This window comes from Metopolophium dirhodum, chromosome 1 (genome assembly GCF_019925205.1).
Source record: "Metopolophium dirhodum isolate CAU chromosome 1, ASM1992520v1, whole genome shotgun sequence".
Classification (NCBI taxonomy): domain Eukaryota; kingdom Metazoa; phylum Arthropoda; class Insecta; order Hemiptera; family Aphididae; genus Metopolophium; species Metopolophium dirhodum.
In genome coordinates, this window is record NC_083560.1 from 126,383,364 (window position 1) to 126,403,140 (window position 19,777).

At 26.5% G+C, this 19,777-nt stretch overlaps 1 protein-coding gene and 1 pseudogene across 2 annotated transcripts; one reads left to right on the plus strand and one right to left on the minus strand.

Moving 5' to 3' along the window:
• Window positions 1-201: 201 nt before the first annotated feature.
• LOC132932972 (putative zinc finger protein 840) lies at window positions 202-9,949 on the plus strand. 2 transcript variants are annotated; one of them, XM_060999312.1, is made up of 5 exons: window positions 202-340; window positions 446-806; window positions 2,927-2,999; window positions 3,104-3,296; window positions 7,092-9,949. In XM_060999312.1, exons 3-5 carry the CDS (start codon window positions 2,938-2,940, stop codon window positions 9,045-9,047), a joined length of 2,211 nt encoding a protein of 736 aa, XP_060855295.1. In that variant the 5' UTR covers window positions 202-340; window positions 446-806; window positions 2,927-2,937; the 3' UTR covers window positions 9,048-9,949. The 2 variants fall into 2 exon arrangements, with proteins under 2 accessions (XP_060855295.1, XP_060855296.1); XM_060999313.1 differs by lacking the exons at window positions 202-340; window positions 446-806; window positions 2,927-2,999 and having other exon boundaries at window positions 3,202-3,304.
• LOC132953645 (uncharacterized) lies at window positions 2,722-19,183 on the minus strand (annotated as a pseudogene).
• Between the last annotated feature and the right edge of the window lie 594 nt (window positions 19,184-19,777).

Consider the following 19,777-nt stretch of genomic DNA (forward strand, 5'->3'; position numbering starts at 1 on the left):
ACAATTTCCACTAATATTATCAAATACATTTAAATACACTTCACTTAAGACAAAATGTATGGGAAATGTCGGGAAAATAATTAATACCATGATTAATACAATCTCCCATTCTCAGGACTCTACGTAGGGGGAACTATATAGTAGTAATCTATACAATATGCATATTGAGCATTGTATAAACTGATAACAGTGATGTGACGACGGATCATGGCCGGACGACTCCGTGACTCCTCGTGGTTTTTGTCATGATATAATAAACTACATATTAAAGTTTGTTGTAAATCTTAATTCCCGTCTGCCGTCTGGCATCTGTGAGATTCCTCGTCGATGCGGTATATTGGTATATAATTATCTATATTTAAATATTTTAGTAGCTTACAGTTTACATTACGAAAAATGTTCATTTCCGTAATTGTGTTTAAATTTCTGTTTGCTATATTTCCAGCCATCCGTTGGTAGCCGAACGCAGCTGAGACAGTCGTTTGAATTGATTTCGGGACCTTCTGTGTAATCAAACCACAGAATCGGTTATTCTGTGATCAGACATCGGTTTAGAACACAACCTGCCTTGGGGATAGCTGTAATCACACAAACACTCAATACCGAAACATTCAAAACGTATGCCCACTGATCACTCCACTGTCGATGCACATTGCCCGAGGCTTTTGAAGTTTCAGTATTTGAAATCGACACAGGAATGTGTGTGTGTTCCATTTGAGTTTCTGTGCGCAGCTTGACAACGCAGTATGGTTTTCCTATGCGCGTGATCGCCATCAACTTGTCACCCATTTCCGAGTGACAAAATAGTAAGTTGACCTTACTTATAACCTAACTTTACTTATATAAGTCACAACTGTTCTTGGTTATATTATTAATTGTTTTCTTATTTGAACTTATTTAGTTTCATTATAGGTAGTTTTATTGAGTTTTTGGTATTGGCGCAGAAGAAATAATTTATAAGTAATTTTTGTTGCAAACGCTATTTTATAGTGTCACTTGAAAGGCACCTTCTGTTATTTTTTTTTAATTATATACAAACATTTCCAATTTGTTTTATCCTACTTGTTTCAATCGTATAATTAACATATTATTGTACATTATAATATAACAAATTTAAAACATTTGGTCCATTTAAAAATTATCTGATATCATTATGATTATAATATAATTGTGTTAAACATAAGTGTTAATAAAATTTTAAGAAACAAAATTAAATTAGTATACATAATACAACAGTTTGTATTGAGACTGTGCAATATGTTCAACCATTATTCAACTATCTATTTAAAGTCTGACATCTGTAAAACATAATATTGGTAAACATTTTTGTTGCTTTACTATTGAGTTTACTTCATTTTACTGGCCCACCTAATATGTATGTTTTTTTTTTCAAAATAATTTCCCTGTTATTTATAACTTGTGTTTGGGACTTGTCGCACACACATTGTAGGAAATTGAAATTGCAAGGCTGGGCATTAATGAGTTAAAAAGTTAATTTAATTTAAACTTTTTAACTTAACTAGTTACTTTTGGCTTTTCATCAACTTAACTGTTAACTTACTAAATTTCTTTCTTAATTAACGTGAAATTAACGAGTTAATTTTTCATTTTAAGAGGTAAGTTAAGTTAATTTATTTTGTTTTTAATTTTATAATATTTCACTATTTCAGTCTATTTTGTTTTCATGTCAAAAAATATGTATCTTAGATTGGTTAAAGTTAAAAATGTATATCATTTGAATCTAACTTATATAGAAATACTGTATGAAGTATTAACACTATATCCTATAGTTAAGTTTTGGGTTGGAAAACAATTAAGTACGCTAGCGTTGCATAAACAAATTAACTTTTTTTAACTTAATAAAAAGTCAACAAAAAGTGTGTATTAACTTTTAACTTAACCGAGTTAACCTTAAGTTAAATTTACTTTTAACTTTTAACTTTTTGTTATTGGTGCATATTAACTTAACTTAACTGAGTTAAAAAAAATGATTAACTTGCCCAGCCTTGATCTATATAATATAATATTATTGTGTTAGTCATAAAATATGATTATTATTTATTAGCAGGGCTCGGTACTTATATCATTTGCTTATTTTATGGTATGTAGTAGAGTTCTATAGAAGTATAATGTGTATGTAATGTTACAACACGTTCAATTATGAAATTTAATAGTGTTTTTTTTTGCTATTTTCAACGATTTTTCAAAAATTGTATGCACATAATTTGCACTTCAAATAAACCAAAAATACAACTGAATTAGGTAACTGTCTTTTAATAACAATTTTTAATTAGGAACAAAAATTTGATATATTCAATTTTAAATTTAGATAATTTTTTTTTCATTCATTTTTTGAGAACAATTGGGAAAACTATAAACATTATATTACTGTGTATGGCCGATTTCATTTTCCTGAGAAATAAATAAATAAATAAAACATTTTATCGGACAGTCCAGAGGTCAAATAATGTATTATAATAATAAAGGTGAATTACCTATGATCAGTAATTTTTTAATATTGTGGCTTCAGTACTCTTCTATCTTTATAAAAGATTGAAACTGTCATTTGCTGATTTTAAGTCTACTAACTCGTATTTGTAGTGAGATTGTTGTAGTTAGTTGCAGATTAGTAGATGTACTATTGTCTGAACTTCTCCACATTCACAATAATTTGTGTCCTCCTTCTCGTCAATTGTTTTTTTTTTATTCATAGTTTTTCAGGCTCTCCTTCTAGGTTAAAAGGACCTTAAATCAAACTACCTATAGGATAGAATTCAGTTTTAATTATCATCAATTATCCAGATGTATATTATACCTATAAAAAAATGACCATCAAATAGATATGTTTAATAAATTATGAGTTCAAATAAGATTTAGGTAATAAGATTTATATGTACTTTGAATTAATAAATATTTTGATCTTTAGAATATTCTTAAATGACTTCAATGAAAGACTGCCTACAAGTTGAAGTCGCTGGTGATGCTGATGCTGTTATTAGGTATTTGCACATAATTAAAATCTTTATACTATTTTCTTCTATTTTTAATTTAATAATTACATTTTATAAAATATACTTAACTTACTACATTTTTAATATTATAGTGTTGAATATACTATTGAAAATCCTGCATTGTATACAGTTGAAAATAATCATGTTTCTTTGGTATCTGAAAATTTTGAAAAATGTATCAAGCTTGAACCTGATATGTTGGATGATTGCATGTGGGAAAGTAGAATCAAAATTACCAAAGATGTTGCCAACCAAAGTAATATGGAGTTACCCTTGGAATATCAGGTACAATGGTAATGAATATTGTAATTTTATAAGTTCAAAATAAATCAAATTCAACCCTTCAAAAAGCAGCTCGTGAAGAACTATTTTGCAAGGCTCTTACAAAATACATTTACAAATTTACAAACTTTAACAAAAACACATTTTTTGTTACTTATGTTTTTATTTTTACAATATTTAAGATTTAATATTTTATAACATTTAACTTGATAGTTTTATTGGAAATACTTATTGATCTATGGCAGCAACTTAATCATTTTATTTAAAAAAAAAATGAAATAAGCAAAGTCCTGAACGATGATTAATACAGCCATACGTTATGTACTTAAATGTGGTAATAATCAATACTAATTATTTATTGTACGGTTCTAACTAATAGATAATAAATAAATGTCATATAACGATAAATAATAATACAGGATATAGATTGCTCAATTTGTTTTAATTTTAAAGTATATGTACTATTTTTAAATGGTATACTATAAATCACCAAATGGTAAATGGGTATACGCCATATGAATCCCAGACAAAAAGTCAAAAAATATTCTTTTTAATTTTCATTACTTATTATATAATATATATTATACAGGCATGTATTTCAATATAATTTATACTCATTTAAAAAATGTACCTACCTAATTAAATTTCTTATAAAATATTAATATTATAATTTATTTTATTTCTATTTCTTATACTTACCTACAGTTTACAAATATTAAACACAATTTAAAAAAAGGCGGGCAAGTGGGTATTGCTCTGCTGTACATTAGTTGTCAAGTGGGTTACTGTTATGGATGGTGTTAAATTTGAATTCAATCAAAAGAAGATGGTCAAACAGCCTATGATATTACTAAGTATATTCAATGATATTATTGTGAATAAAGTAATTTATATGTACCTAATTACGTTGATATTGTTTTAAATTTTAAATTTTGTCATAAAAATATATACATATAAATAATAATATATATAAAATTGGCATATAAAAAAATTGTGCCTATGTATTTTTAAACTGCTATTGTAACAATATATCAGGAGCCTTGTAATACATTTTCATGCTTTTTGGCACAAAAAATAACATTTTATTAATGTTAATAGAAAAAAAAAACTAAAAAAATTTTAATTTGAAATGTCCGTAAACCGCTCAAAACAAGTCAAAATATTTTCAAAATGTAATGGTGTATAGAATATAAAAATATAAACATTCAGTGACATTTTCATGTATCTAGAGTGGTTTATTTTTGAATTACAATAAAATAAGAAAATTGTTCCATGAGAAATCAAGTGAATATCCAATGTTGTAAGAATATGAACTTCAAACGCTCATAAAAATTAAATTTGACTTTCTTGTAGACATTTTTTTTTTTTGATTAAGGTAGACAAACTTTGATGAATGTTGTATTACATTTTCAAATTTTAGATTTATAAAGAAAAAATTTCATGAATTTCTAACTCAAAATAATTTGCACATTTTCGTGATTTTTACATGTTTTGTCAACATTTGAACTTTAAATGCTAATAAAATAAATTGTGACTAGATTTTTAATATTTTTCAAATGTCATAATAACAATATATTAAGAGCCTTGTATTACATTTTTAAGCTTATTTACCCAACAAATATAATTTTATTGACATTCATTGAACAAAAAAACTAATAATTTGGAATCTGTAAATGTCCTTATACAGTTCAAAACAAATCAAAATATTTTGAAGATTGTATCCTGTATAGAAAAGACAATGCTAATATAAACAACCACTGAAAATTTCATGTATCTACGGTCATCATTTATCCCTTAGGCTACACATTCAAGAGATCTGCTCTAAAGCTCTGAAAGTACTTCATTAAATGCATTTGAATCCAAATGGGACCAATCATCAAAAATTCTATTTTGCTCCTTAGTCCGACATATTTTTAAATATGAATCTGGTATTTAGGACACTTGATTGTCCATAGACGCTTTAATGATAGAAAGGGTTCAACGGAAATGTCTATAACTTGCTGATTTTTTACTAAAAGTATAGTGTTCTTCACATGATGACAAACCTGTATTGCTTTAAATGTATCTAAACTTACTGATCGTAGACATAGTGCTAATATTTAATTTATAAAAAAGCTATTATCTATCTAACATAATAGACTGCCCTACCCTACTCTCTCAAGTAAGTTATAAAGTTTCGCCACGCACCACTAGATATATTCCTTCATTTTAATTCCATTTTCTTCTTCTAATTATTTAGCTAACTCCCCTATTAACCATCTTATGTGGATTGCTAATGAAACCCCAGCCTTCAATTATCCTTAAAAATTGATTCAACTGGGTCTTTGCTAATATTATTTGAAACATTATTACCTTTAGTTATTATTGGTAGATTGATAATTGTATTATAATTTTTACTACATATCATTTAATTTATTGTTAAATCTATTATATATCTAATTTGTTTTGGGCTAAGGCCTGTATCTTTTTAAAAATAAAAATAATAATAATAGTATTAAATATAAGTTTTAAAAAATAGTGAACACATGCATCAATCACTCTACAAGAATAATAATAATTATATTGACCATTATTTTGAATAATAAGTATAAGGATATAATATAATAATATTGTATAAGAAAATTAATTACAATTTTTTAAATGAATATTAATTATATATGTACTTATATAATAATATAGTATATTATTAATCTATACTAATATATAAAGAAGAAAAATTGTTTGTTTTTTTCCGGGTAATCTCTAGAACTACTTAACCAATTTTTAAAATTATTTTAGGTACGATAAAAAACTACACTATCCCAAGGATCTATAGTATATATTTAATTTTGATAAGTGGGGTCAATGCACGGCAAATTTTGAGCATTAGCTAGTTATAATTATAATTTTAAATGAAAATATAATAAAATATTTTATATTTTTGTACTTTTTATCTGATAAAATAAATTAGCTCAGACTTGTCCAATAATAAAAAAATTAGCCTGTACTTTTTGTCCAACTTTTTTCAAAACAGACTTTAAACCACGCTATAAACCTAGCTCTAGTTATAAAACACCACTCTTAACAACTCTAAAAAAAAACAATCAAAGTATCTTTGCGCGTACCTAACTTATTTGGAATAGTCTATAGATATACACATTTGACGGTAGATCGTATACAACACTATGCTTTATGAGTAGGGCCCGGATTTCAATGCAAAGTGGATATTTTTTTGGTTGATCTTGGACAATGCTTTCCAAGTACATAATTTGTTTCATGTAATAAGTGCTTCAAAGCTAAAAATTTTATTTTCATTTTTAGCATTATAGGGTCATTTTTGTTGGTTTTAATGTATATTTGTTCAATATACTGTATAAATTTAGCCTATTCAAAATATTATCTAAAGATAAATTGTTAATAGGTTTATAAGGTTATTCCATACACATTGTCAATCATTCAAATCATTTTTTATCTTATTATATTAATTATTGACTGTGGTGCGTCACCCGTACTCGGATAGGTAAATAACAAATAATTAGTGAGTTGTGTTACATCACAGTCGTATTTTGTATGTTTTTATTTCATGTTCGTAATTTTAATAGGGTTAAACAAATATGCCCCAAAAAATTAATATGGCATTTTTAAGAGCATTTATGGCTATTTTTAGTATGGTTTTAAGGGCATTTAAACTGGGCCCTAGTTATGAGTGGTGAATCACTCACATGTGGTAGATAGCATACATCAAGAATACTTTAAAAGTTTTAAACATATGAGCATTAATTAATTATTTTATTGATAAATTATTTATTTTTTTCACAGGATGTCACAGATAATATTTACTTGAATCCTGGAAATACAAGTGATATAATATTTCATTGTAATATTTGTGGAAAAAGCTTTGTTTATAATTATCTTTTAAAAAAACACTTGGCCAAACACAAAAAACAAGTAAATTATAAAACTAATAAATGTAAATTTTGTGGAAAACAGTTTAAGTTAAAATTTGGTTTGGCTAGACACATTCAAAAACATCACAATTCCATGCGTGCAACAATTTTATCAACTGCTCCGCACACCAATATCCTGAACAAAGACATTATTTCATATCCAGGGCAAACTAAAATCATATCAAACAACAATAGCCCTCCTCTAAATATTAAACAAGAAAAAAATTTCAGGACAACTCTCAAGGATACAAATAGTTCAGATCAAATGAATTTAGCAAACAGCAATGAATCAATTGTATTGACTGATTCACAAAACTCAATGGCAAACATCCTAAATATAAAGCAAGAAAATGGCTTACATAAAAATGTCAAAGAAAGAAACAATTCAGATCAAATAGAACACCAGGTAGTGTGGAGTCCTGAATATCCAGAGTCATATCCATCAGACGCAAACATAATGCTAATGAAGGAAGAAGATGCCTCTAGAGTAATGGTCAGAGACCATTTTCAACTAATAAACAACAAACTGCAATCAAATGTATTGAGACATAATGCAATATCAAACAACAATAGCCCTGCTCTAAATATTAAGCAAGAAATAAACTCCAGGACAACTCTCAGGGAAACAAATAGCTCAGATCAAATGAATTTAGCAAACAGCAATGAATCAATCGTATTGACTGCTTCACAAAACTCAATGACAAATATCCAAAAAATAAAGCAAGAAAAAAACTTGTATACAAATGTCAGAGAAAGAAACAATTCAGATCAAGTGGATTCGGTAAATAGCAATGAATCAATTTTGGCCGACAAACCTCATGATTTAATGGCAGAACAATTCCCTATTAATACAGTTAATAATAATATTGTATCTATAGTCAGAGACATGCCTTATTTCTGTATTAGAAAATTGTCTAATATTAAAAGTGAATTTTGCAATGATGATTATGATCAGACTTCACAAAACAAGCTTATATTTACATGTAGAATTTGTAAAAATTCTCCATCTACAGATATACATTCATTTGCATTACACATGAGTGAACACAGGGAGTGCAAATTGCATGAATGTATTGTGTGCGATAAAACATTCAACTCTGTAGTTCTTTGGACAGCCCATATGATATATCATCAACAGCAAATAGATTTAAATGTATCAACAGTTCAGTTTAATCATTTAGAAACTGAATCTAATACATTCGACCCTATTAATTCTAGAAACATGGAACCTCAAGTTTTTACAAACTTAAAAGATAGAAAATGCAAAACAATAAGAAACACTGATTCTGCGACAATGTCAAGAAACCAAAAAAAAGAAACCAAATCATCGTCAACTAAAAAAACGAATTTCTGTAATTTCTGTAATAGGAAATTTACAAAGCGCTGTTCTTTTACAAATCATATGATGACGAAGCATAATATAAATACAAACACACCAAAACAACTTACATCGATTGATTGTAACGAATCAATCATTCAGTCTGAAAACATAAAGTCGACTGATGAATACAAAAACAAATTATCAATTCCGGTAAATAACAAAAATAACAATCTGAACAACCGTGTTAAAAAAAGCAATAAGAAAAAATCAACATTTTGCATACTTTGCAACAAACATTTTGCATATATTGGTACGCTAATCCATCACATGCGTATTCATGGACAACAGTTTCCCTGTGATGCATGTGAGAAAAAATTCTCTACTCCATTCCAATTAAATGTTCACCGAAAGTCACATTCTGAAATTTTACCATATGTATGTACGATTTGTAATAAATCATATAAGTTGAAATATCGATGGAATCATCATTTAAAAAGCCACTATTAAAAAGACGATTCAAATTTAAAAATTAAACAGCTTACTAATAATCTAAAACCAAACATTTCAAAACTAAAGATTGAATGTATAAGTCAAAAAGATAAAATAAAATGTCGATATTGCAAAAAAGAATGTAACTCAATATCTCAGTGGAAAAATCATATATCAATGAGCAAGGAATGTCGTCGCCATGGTAAAAGTTACCTTCCAGAATTTACATTGAATAAAACAGACATCAATACCGGCTCACAAAAAGACAAATTAATGGACATAATTCAACAAAAACCAACGATTAAGAAACAAAATAAAAGTAATCACTAGAGTTAGGATGTTGATGACTTTTGCATTTTTTTTCCTTTTATTCTGTACAATACTATCCTAGCTAAAAATTTGTTTCATGCTCCCTTGATGCAGAATATTCTAATTTTATTTTGGATTTTTTGCATTTTTAGCTATAAATACATTTTTTTTGTTTTTTAACGTCATTTTTCAACATTTTTAAGTCATTTTTTCATCTTTTAGGGCCTTTGTTTGTACTTTTTATACAATTTGGGGCATTTTTTACAAATTATAGATTTTAGGGCAAATGTTACACCCAAGTTTGGAAACAAATTTAATTTATTTAAAATCTAACTTTAGATTTGGACTATTAGTAAAAAATAATTTTGATATTATTGCGGGGTTTTTTTGTGATTACATTTATCGTGTTCCGATAAGATTTACTCTTTGAGTGTTATATATTGATGAAACAAGTGCTCTTTCAGACATACGCCGATCATACACGCTTATCGAGTATCATATTTATAAATTGTTTATTTATTTTAAATTTATTAACTGATCGACGTCGTCGTGTTTTGTTTGATAACATCAGACACATATTAATTGTACAGTGCAACAATGCAATATGAATATTATTATAACATCAACATCCTAATACTAATAATGAAAATATTTTTAATATAATTTTTTTTTATTTATATTTTTATTTTTAATTTATTTTTAATATTGAAATTTATCTATAAATTATTTAAATGCTTAATATATTTATAATTCATATTTTAAATTACTATTACACCCATTATTATACCCATATCTCTAATAAAAATTATTATTTATAAATAAGTTTTTTCACTTACTTTGGAACTACGTATTTTGAATAATTTTTAAGGTCATTTTTTGAAGTTTTAGGGCTTTTTTGCATTTTTTTAGGGCATTTTTGTGTGTTTTTTAGGTCATCAACATCCTAACTCTAGTAATCACATTAATGGTGCTAAATGTGAGTTATGTGGTAAAATACACAGTAGTGAATATAGTTTAATTCGCCACACATCCATGATTCACAAACAAACTTATGAACATATGACCTGTAATGTTTGTGGAATTACATTTAAACTAAAATTTTCTTACGAAGTACATTTAAGAACTAAACACAAACAATTATTTAAACATCATGAAGGAACCAACTCTACATATAACAGAACCAGCGGGCAAATTATATCAGTAAATAATGTGTATTGGGTAGTATTCCGAATAAAGTATTAAGTATTAGAATACCTTCTAAGAGTTCAGAGAACATAAAAATACTTTTTTAAAAAGTTTTCTGAACAACTATTTAGAATATTTTATAAAGTATTTTATATTTTTATTCCTATAAAAAAATACTTTTTATTTACAATAATAATTGTTTGCTTTGTTTTTCTCGACATTTTCACAATATTATAAACATTTAAAAATTTTAAATAAATTATTAACAACTTAAATTAAATTTGTTTTTTTTTTTTATTATTAATTTTTAAAGGCACCATTAGCCTGCGTTACATTTTTTAAATTACATTAAATATAAATTACTTATTACTATTAAATTTGTACATTTTAAATGAGATGACGCGTTCAGTTTCATTTATGAATTTGATTATTTTTTTGGGCGTCTCGGGAGTGGGTGAAAGTATCTCGGGCGTAACTCAATTGCGCACTTTTTAGCTTTTTATATTTGAGAAAATCCAACACGATTGCGCACCTTTCACCTAATATTTTGTATTGTTGGAGTTAAAGAAATTAACATTAATAATTGTCCTATAATATCTTTAATTATTTACAAACAATACTACAACTTAGTGTATTATAATATATTAATATATACATGAAAATATGAAATAAAAAACAAATTATATCATACATTAAGTTTATAAAATTCAAAAACTTTCCCAACTTTAATAATAACGTAATAAAAAAATATAAATAAATAAATGTAATATACAATACATCACAATTACTATGCGTCAAAAAAAGAAATAATCTTCGGTATTCATCTACAAAAATAAAGAAATGAGATTTTTTCATAATGATAATAAAAATAATAATAAATTTACGTATACCTAGTAAGAAATATTGATTGCGCGTCAAATAAAAAAAAAACCAATTATAAGTTCAAAAAATTCCCTGATATTAGTAATAAGTAAAGACTGGATTTATATGTTTTTACATATTGTTACTGGGTCTATGCAGTCTTATGAGAGTATAAAATGTGGACGATTCGTTCAATTCTGAATGCGTAGGAAAAAGTTTTTTTTGCATATTTGAGAATATTTTATGGGTTAGAGAATATTTAATCCATTTAGCATATTTTGGAATATTTCGTAAATTGTGAGAAAAAATTCGTATTTATTTTTAGTTTTAATTTTACGGAACCTAGAAAAAAAATTTCTTAAACATTTAAATTTTTATCATTTCAAACTCTTACTAAAGTGCAATAGCTGTATTCCATTAGAATACGCAACTTTTAATACTTATTAATACCTCACTATTAAAACAATATTAAAAAAAATATTAAAGCAAATAATGATGTTTATTGATTATTTTTGCATATTTTAGCATATTTTTTAAATTTTTAAGAGAATATAATGAGAATATTTTAATGTTTTTTAGAGAATATTAGCATCATATTTTAGGAATTTGAAGAGAATATAAATCCTGTCTTTAGTAATAAGTAATAACGTAATACATATAGTCAAAAATATGTCAAATAGTCCAAAATATTCAATCGTGTTACACCGAGTACTTCATATAGGGTTTCTGGTAGTTCCTATTGGATGCGCATTTCATTGAACTGGCGACATTCGAGGAGGATGTGCTTGACCGTAATTATTGTTCTGCAAGTAGTGCATGAGGGTGGTCTTCTTTAGCCATAAGGTACCCGTGTATCATACGGGTGACGGGTGTGGCCTTAAATTATATTATATTATATTATATTAGAATTATAGAACATATTATTATGTTGGCCCTAATTTCAAATGGTCTCCAAAAATGTATCATTGTTTTAATACTTATTTGAATACATATTCTGAATACTATTTTTCATAAGTATTCGAGTAAAAATATTGAAATCCGGATTCAGCTAAACGTTCTTTTGGGGATATACATTTTCGAAATTTCGTATTTTGGTTTTGTATATCATATTTAATAAAGTCCAACGATTGGGAACATTTTTCTAAATACGGAAATATTGGGAACATTTTTTACTAACCTTTTTAAATACGGAAATAATGTCTGCAACTCTCCTTATTTTTCTCTTGCAAAGTTAATATTATGAACCCTTGCACAGTCTTTTTTTCAGTGTTTTCCTTTTTTTCTTTTCTGCTAAAAAAAGCCATGGATTTTTTAGCAGAAAATAAAATATGAAAATCATATTTTCTTCATCATTACTTGTTTCACTCACAATAAATGTCTTAGACATTATGTCTATGTATGTAGGTAATATAAACTAATGTAAAAAATAAAATATGAATATAAGTTAGCTAAACTCTTAATGTCTATATTAACACATACGTTAGGTATATGTTTATCACAAGTGGCAAGAGAAAAATACGCAACGTTTATATAATGGCAGTAGGCAGAAGACTTCCGATTTGTTCCGACGAGTTCCGTTTGTAGGAATTTGATTCCGTTCCATTTCGATCCAGCGTGCAGCAAACCTTTAAAGTTTAAATTTACCATTTTCCATATATTGTAACATTTTCTAACCATTGACTTTTTTTGAGAACACAACGACTCCGCTCACAATTGTTTTTCGTATGTAATCACTTATTATTGAATTCAAATATAACATATTCATTACAATATTGTCCATATGTTTTTCTTAATCAAGGTTAATAAAAAATTGTTTCACTTTGTTAAAAAAACTTGAAAAGGAGATTTATAAATTGAAGGTTACTAATAGAAGGTTCCTCATAAGCTATTGTTTGTGAAAATTAAACAAAAAAGACGACGGGTTGCACTCAGGGAGTGCCGGCAGAAGTGAAAACTTGTATATTAACGTCGTGCATTTTTGATATTTTGGAATGGTTAGGTAATAATTTTGCACGAATTGCTTTAATTATCATTATAAAAGTACTATCATTTATGTGGTAAAATACAATATTCATTTATTGCCCTAAAATTAATTATTTTACATCTCCAAAACTGATACAGTAGGTTTATGGTAGCTGAAGTAAGAAACGAACAATTTTGATTCGAATCTATTTAAAAGTCTAATAAAGACCACATCAATAGTACTTTTGTATTTCGTTGTGCTAAGATTGCGATCATTTGACTTCGTTAAACCAAATTCATTATTTAAAAATTCAATTAATAGTTGATTTTTATCGTCTGCAAAGTTTATGTTGAAATCTCCACTCCAACGCCAATTATTCATTTTAGTAAAATTTAAAGTAATTGAACAAAACGAACACTAGACACTAACAATAACAAGTCACTACTAGATAAAACATCTACTATGTTAATAAATATCAATAAGAGCAACATATGAAAATAAAATAAAACCCGTCGTTTTTTTATTTATTTATTTCTACTTACATGAGAGCGAATAATGCCAAAAGCGAAAGAAATTAACATACTTCTAGAAGTCTGATTTCAATTTTGATAACTAATTTGAATTCAATAAATTCTTTTCTATGTTTTGTAGGAAATAGATTTTCGATATTTTGTAAAGTTTTTGTAGTACAGTTGCAAATTAATTTATTTAATTTCTCAAAATGAACTTGTACTTTAAAGGTTGAAAATGAAAAAGTTTTTCCTACAAAACATAGAAAAGAAGTTATTGAATTCAAATTAGTTTTCAAAATTGAAATTGGACTTCTAGAATTATGTTTATTTTTCTTTTATCCATCACAAAAAAAACTAATTAAGTACCCAACCCCGCTAAAGAAGTTTTCACTTCAAAAATTAGCGTAAATTTGCAAAAAAATTTTATGAGCGTCTAAAGTTAGAATTATGATAAAATAGTGAAAAAATATTTTAAAATACAATTTTTAGGCCAAAATGAGTTCTACCTACTGAAATACTAATTATTAATAGTACAATAAATTAATAAAATAATTAATATATCACTTATAAATTATTGAATTCAAATATAATATATCTATTACAATGACATGCTCTACACTACTGCAGCAGTGATATTACACACTTGTCCACCTTTTTTTTTATTAATTAATGTTGACAAAAAATTTGGTTCACTTATAACAAACTTGAAAATTGAATACATGGTTCCTCGTGGGGTTCTTAGTGGAATTTAAAAAAAAGTTGAGTGTATAAATCGACAATATTTTTTACGAAAATTTGCACATTATTTTAGAATTGGAAATTAATATATACTTTTCTATTTATATCAGGGACTGGAACTTTGATAGTTTTTATGGTTTGGGTTTCTTTTTGGTTTTTAAGAAAACGAAAATTTAGATTCCTGTTTTGGTTTTGTTTAGGTCCTTAAAAAATTATAATAAAATATTGGTATTGTAAATTGGCGTCAATTGTGGAGGGTCAAAACCAATTTTCAACAAGATATCTTAAAATTTGCTTATGGCTAAATAAGTAAAAATTTACTCATCACTGTCACTTAATATGCGAACCACTTCAAATAAGAAACCAAAATTAATCTTAAAAAAACCTTTCTGTAAAAGTATCGGTTTCGGTAAAGTTTCGGTTTTTAAATTAATTTAAATAAGGGTTTCGGTGAGGTACCGGTTTTCAATATTCAAAGGGTTCCGGAATCTGGTTCCATAAAAGGTTGTTATCGGTAAGGTTCCAATCCTTGATTTATATCTTAGATTTGAAATTTTAATACAAGATTCCACATACATGTTCCTACTAGACACTCATTCTTTCAGAAAATAAATGTTTTTGAAAACAATTATTTTACATAATATTAACTTGTTACAAAACAATATTTTTTATCATAAGTATTATACCATAAGCCATTTGAAGTTTTTTTTAACCTTTTGAGTTAAAACATACATTTTGAATTACATAGGCATAATATTATATGGAGTGTTTCCGCATTCATTCATTGAAATTTTAAATACTTATAACTGGAGCACGGATGTGTATGAATTAATAACCGAATATAAAGGCGCTAAAAAATCTTAAAAATGCATAAATATATTAATATATATTATCCACTAAAATGTTCAAATGTGCACTCCAAAATTCATTTATTTTCTGAATGTTAAATTTAAAATTATGGAACGCTACTATTAATACTTTTCTTTAAAATATCTGTATTTAGTATATAGTTTTAATCTATCAGAAAAATAAAAATCAATTAAGAGGATGCCACATGGACATTTGTTGTATTTGTCCTACAAGTGCGTAACATAGCAAAATTTACGCACAGCAGATAACGTTTAGCTCTGTTAGTTTAAAAATTAGAGTCAATCAACCTATTATGAAACTTGAAGGTAAGAACATTATCTGTGTCCTTAACATACAAACACAGATAAAGTCCTTGCCATAGTTTACAATGATTCAATTTTTTAATAAATTATGCTTACATAATATAAAATAAATTAAAAATGCTCATAACTCAATTAAATACTGTATAATCGTAAAAAAAACAACACAGATAATGTTCTTACCATAAAGTTTTATAATAGGTCGATTCACTCTAATATTTAAACTAACAAATCTAAACGTTATCTGCTAAGCGTAAATTTGTTATGTTACGCACTTGTAAGACAGACAACAAATATCTGTGTTGCGTCCTCTTAACATCAAAATATATCCTAAGCGGTACCTACCTAAATAATAATTTGTGCTTTGTTGGTAGTTTTAATCTATAAGAAAAAAATTAATTCCCTGGGATAACCGTTTACACCTACGAGTACACGTATTAATTTATTTTGTTATTAATCATAACTATAAATGTCAAAATATGCAAAATATATAAATTTTTTACATAGTACCAAAGTTAAAAGTTATTACATTATATAGCAAAATAAAATCTTGTATTTACCTAAATCATAATAATAGAATGCTAATTAATAATTAAAAAGTTAATACAAAATAAAATAACAAATAATTAATTTTTTTCTTACCATTATCTAAAAATAATGAACGACCAGCGCCTGGTTTTAATCTGTTCTTTAATTCAGTATTCTTGAAACAAACGGGTTCAAAATGAGAACTATAAACTCTTGTTCCATTTATTACTATTTTAGCAGGATCTTTTTCTATTCCACATTTTTCTATCCACTTATTTCTCAGCTTGAAATCCTTAGAATAGCCTAAGAGACTAAGATTCTTTGAAAGCCTGTTAAAGCAGTTTTGAACGGAACATCGTAATCCAGATCCTAAAGTATGGTCCTTTAAAATTTAAACACATAATTCATATTAAAAAAATATATTAATATTAGAAACAGCTAGGTTGCCAATTATTAAGTACAAATTAAAATATAATATGAGCTATATACGTATTTTAGTGATATAATATTCAATAGTCTAGTTTGTGTAGAGTCTATATACTTAGGATAGTCTAAAGACTATTTTTTGTAGAAACTAGAGGGTATGGATCCTTCCATGTCTTTGTAACCAAAATAACGAACTACAGAGTACTGGTTGTGAATAACATAGAATCAGAATACTACTCATTACTATAGTACACTTGATAACCCAGCTAACCTTTCCCAACCATTGCAATATTGTTCAGGTGTAAGCCTCGTTTGCTGTAAAGTATATGATGCAAAGCAAGTTGTGTGTTCAAATTTATTCGTATATTATGATATAATGAACAACCTACACGATGATTATTTTCTTATAGTAAATATACACACAGCTTTTTTTGGGCGTTAGTAGTTGATCATTTTGATTTTATATTTTACAAAATATTGCTTTATATTATGTACGCATTAAAGTATATCAAAAATGTTCAGTTGCTATTTTAAAATAGAAATTCATACTGTCAAGTAAAATGAAAGGGAATAATTATGTAATTTATATATTGACTGCCGCAACAAAAACTGTTGTAACTCATTTTTACAAAAAACTTTTTTTTATCTGGTTTACTATTTTTCTGGATTACCAACGAAACTCATAGTAGCATAAATCAACCAAAGACGTTACAATAGGATGCAGTTACTGTGTCTTGGTTGGAAATTCAGAAAAATAGTAGGACTGGTTGTCTTTTCACAAAAGACCATGACACTAGTTAAATGCTTAAATGAATCACAAAAATCCCCGATTAATTACAGTAGATATTTCCTAAAAATACACTAACAGTGGCTAGAAAATATATCCCGAGAGTCTTCCGAAAAGAGTACACACATTGATGGTCAAACTACTAACTATTTTATAAATATAAGTGGACAAGAATATTACTGATGTCTAATGAGAAGCACTAATTTAGGTACTAAAGAAGAGAAACCAGGAGGTTGAAGACTAAGGCCCTACATATTCAATAAGGAAAGCATGGAAAATCATAAAAAATTAAAGATATTAGACTGTATTGACCATGTTTATTATAAATATTAATACTTATTTACTGACCGACATATTTTTACTACTCATATCCTCATTGTTTATAATAAGTCTAGATGACCGTCTTGGTGATTTAAAATTATTTAGAACAGCATTTCCATTATGTTCCTCTCCGTAAAATTCAGATTCTATGCAATCCCTTTCATCATAATAAACCAATGTTCTAGATTTTCAAATAATTGTAAAAACAAAAACTAGTCTGTAATTTTCATTAACTCACTTTATAATATTTTTTTCCATTGGTAAAATTACATAATTCCTAGTTTCAACACCATTACTTTGAATAACATAACTATAAAAAAATAATAATACTATTGAAAATTAAAAATTAAATTATAGAGATCCAGAAGTATTACTTAGAAGGAAAACCATTTTGATCATAAGGTTGGAGAATAGTATTTGAAAAAAAAAAATCGCTTTTTTCCTGGCTCTTAGTTTTCTTCTAAAAAATTATCACTGCATATACGTTTCCAATCGTGACAACAATCAATTCCAAAAACTTATAGCCATTTTCTTCTCATATATTCATTCTTGGGAATTCTATTAAACAAATATCAATGAATACACAATAAATTGCTAATGTTAGGTTAAGAAAATCAGCTAAATAGAAATTGATATTAAATAAAATGTAATTTCAATAAAAAAAGATTAGTTAAATTAAAAAACCAAAGTAGAAAAAATATCTTAATAGGATAAAAAAAGTTATATCATATTATATTATTATTTTTATATATTGATCTTATTTTTTTTTAATGTAACTTGGCTCCTTTTATTAAAATTTGAGATTTTACTATATATCAAATTTTTATTCAACTGTTTTTTTATTTTATTTAGGTTTTTTAGATATAAAAAAAATCTAAAAAACCTATGAGGCATAAAAAATCAGTCGAATAAAAATGTTTATTTAATAAAAAATAAAATATTAATAAAAGGAGCCAAGTTAAATTTTAAAATAGAAGATCAATATATAAAAATAATAATATAATATTAATATAAGATTTTTTATCCTATTGAGATATATTTTTTAAATTTTTTAAATGGTCCCCAACGGTAGGATTTTGTTTTTTCTACCTTCACGTACGCCTTACGATTCTACGATCTACGAACATTACACATTTACACGAGAAAAATTATGCATCTTTTTAGGTCATTATAACAATTAGACAACCTTTTCAAAGATTTTATTATATTATCAATAAATTAGGTACAATACTAGGTATATAAAATTTCAATGTTAATACTAATTGAAAACAATACTCTTAGACTCGAAGCCATTGAGAAGCCTACACATTTTTCTATAGAGCATATACTTACATAGTTGTTGCGTTAATATTCATTTGTAATGCATTTTGGAGTGAATAGCTTTAGACTTATTTTTCGTAACGACAAATTATATAGGTACCTCCTATCTGATTCACCGACGAGAATGGGGCAGGGGTGCTCGTTGTCAAAGGTGTATTTATTTGCTTAGGGTAAATTGTAATCCTATTTTACACGTTTTAATCTTTTTAAGATATATGATTTCTTTACATTCATTACAGATTGACAATAATTCAACAGAATTGCCAGAATCGCCACTAGTTGTAAGTAAATTATTGTTAATAAGCATATTTTTCACCAATACGGTAGGATAATGATACTAATAAGAGATGTATTTCTTTCTCACACTAATGTTGTTTTTTTTTTCAATGGAAATTTTATATTCCTCTTTTATTCTCAAAAATCTATTTATTTTTCCGACATTTATCGTGGCCAGGATATACAGATACTAAAAGGCGTATCTCTTTCTCGTAGTTGTTAAAATTTTATATTTTTCTGATGTTTTTAAATTTCATTATTATTTGATATCGGACATTAAGTATGTATTTTCATTCAATTTTCAGAACACAGTTGAACTACTAGAAAGAATAAATACACTAGAAAAAAGAGTT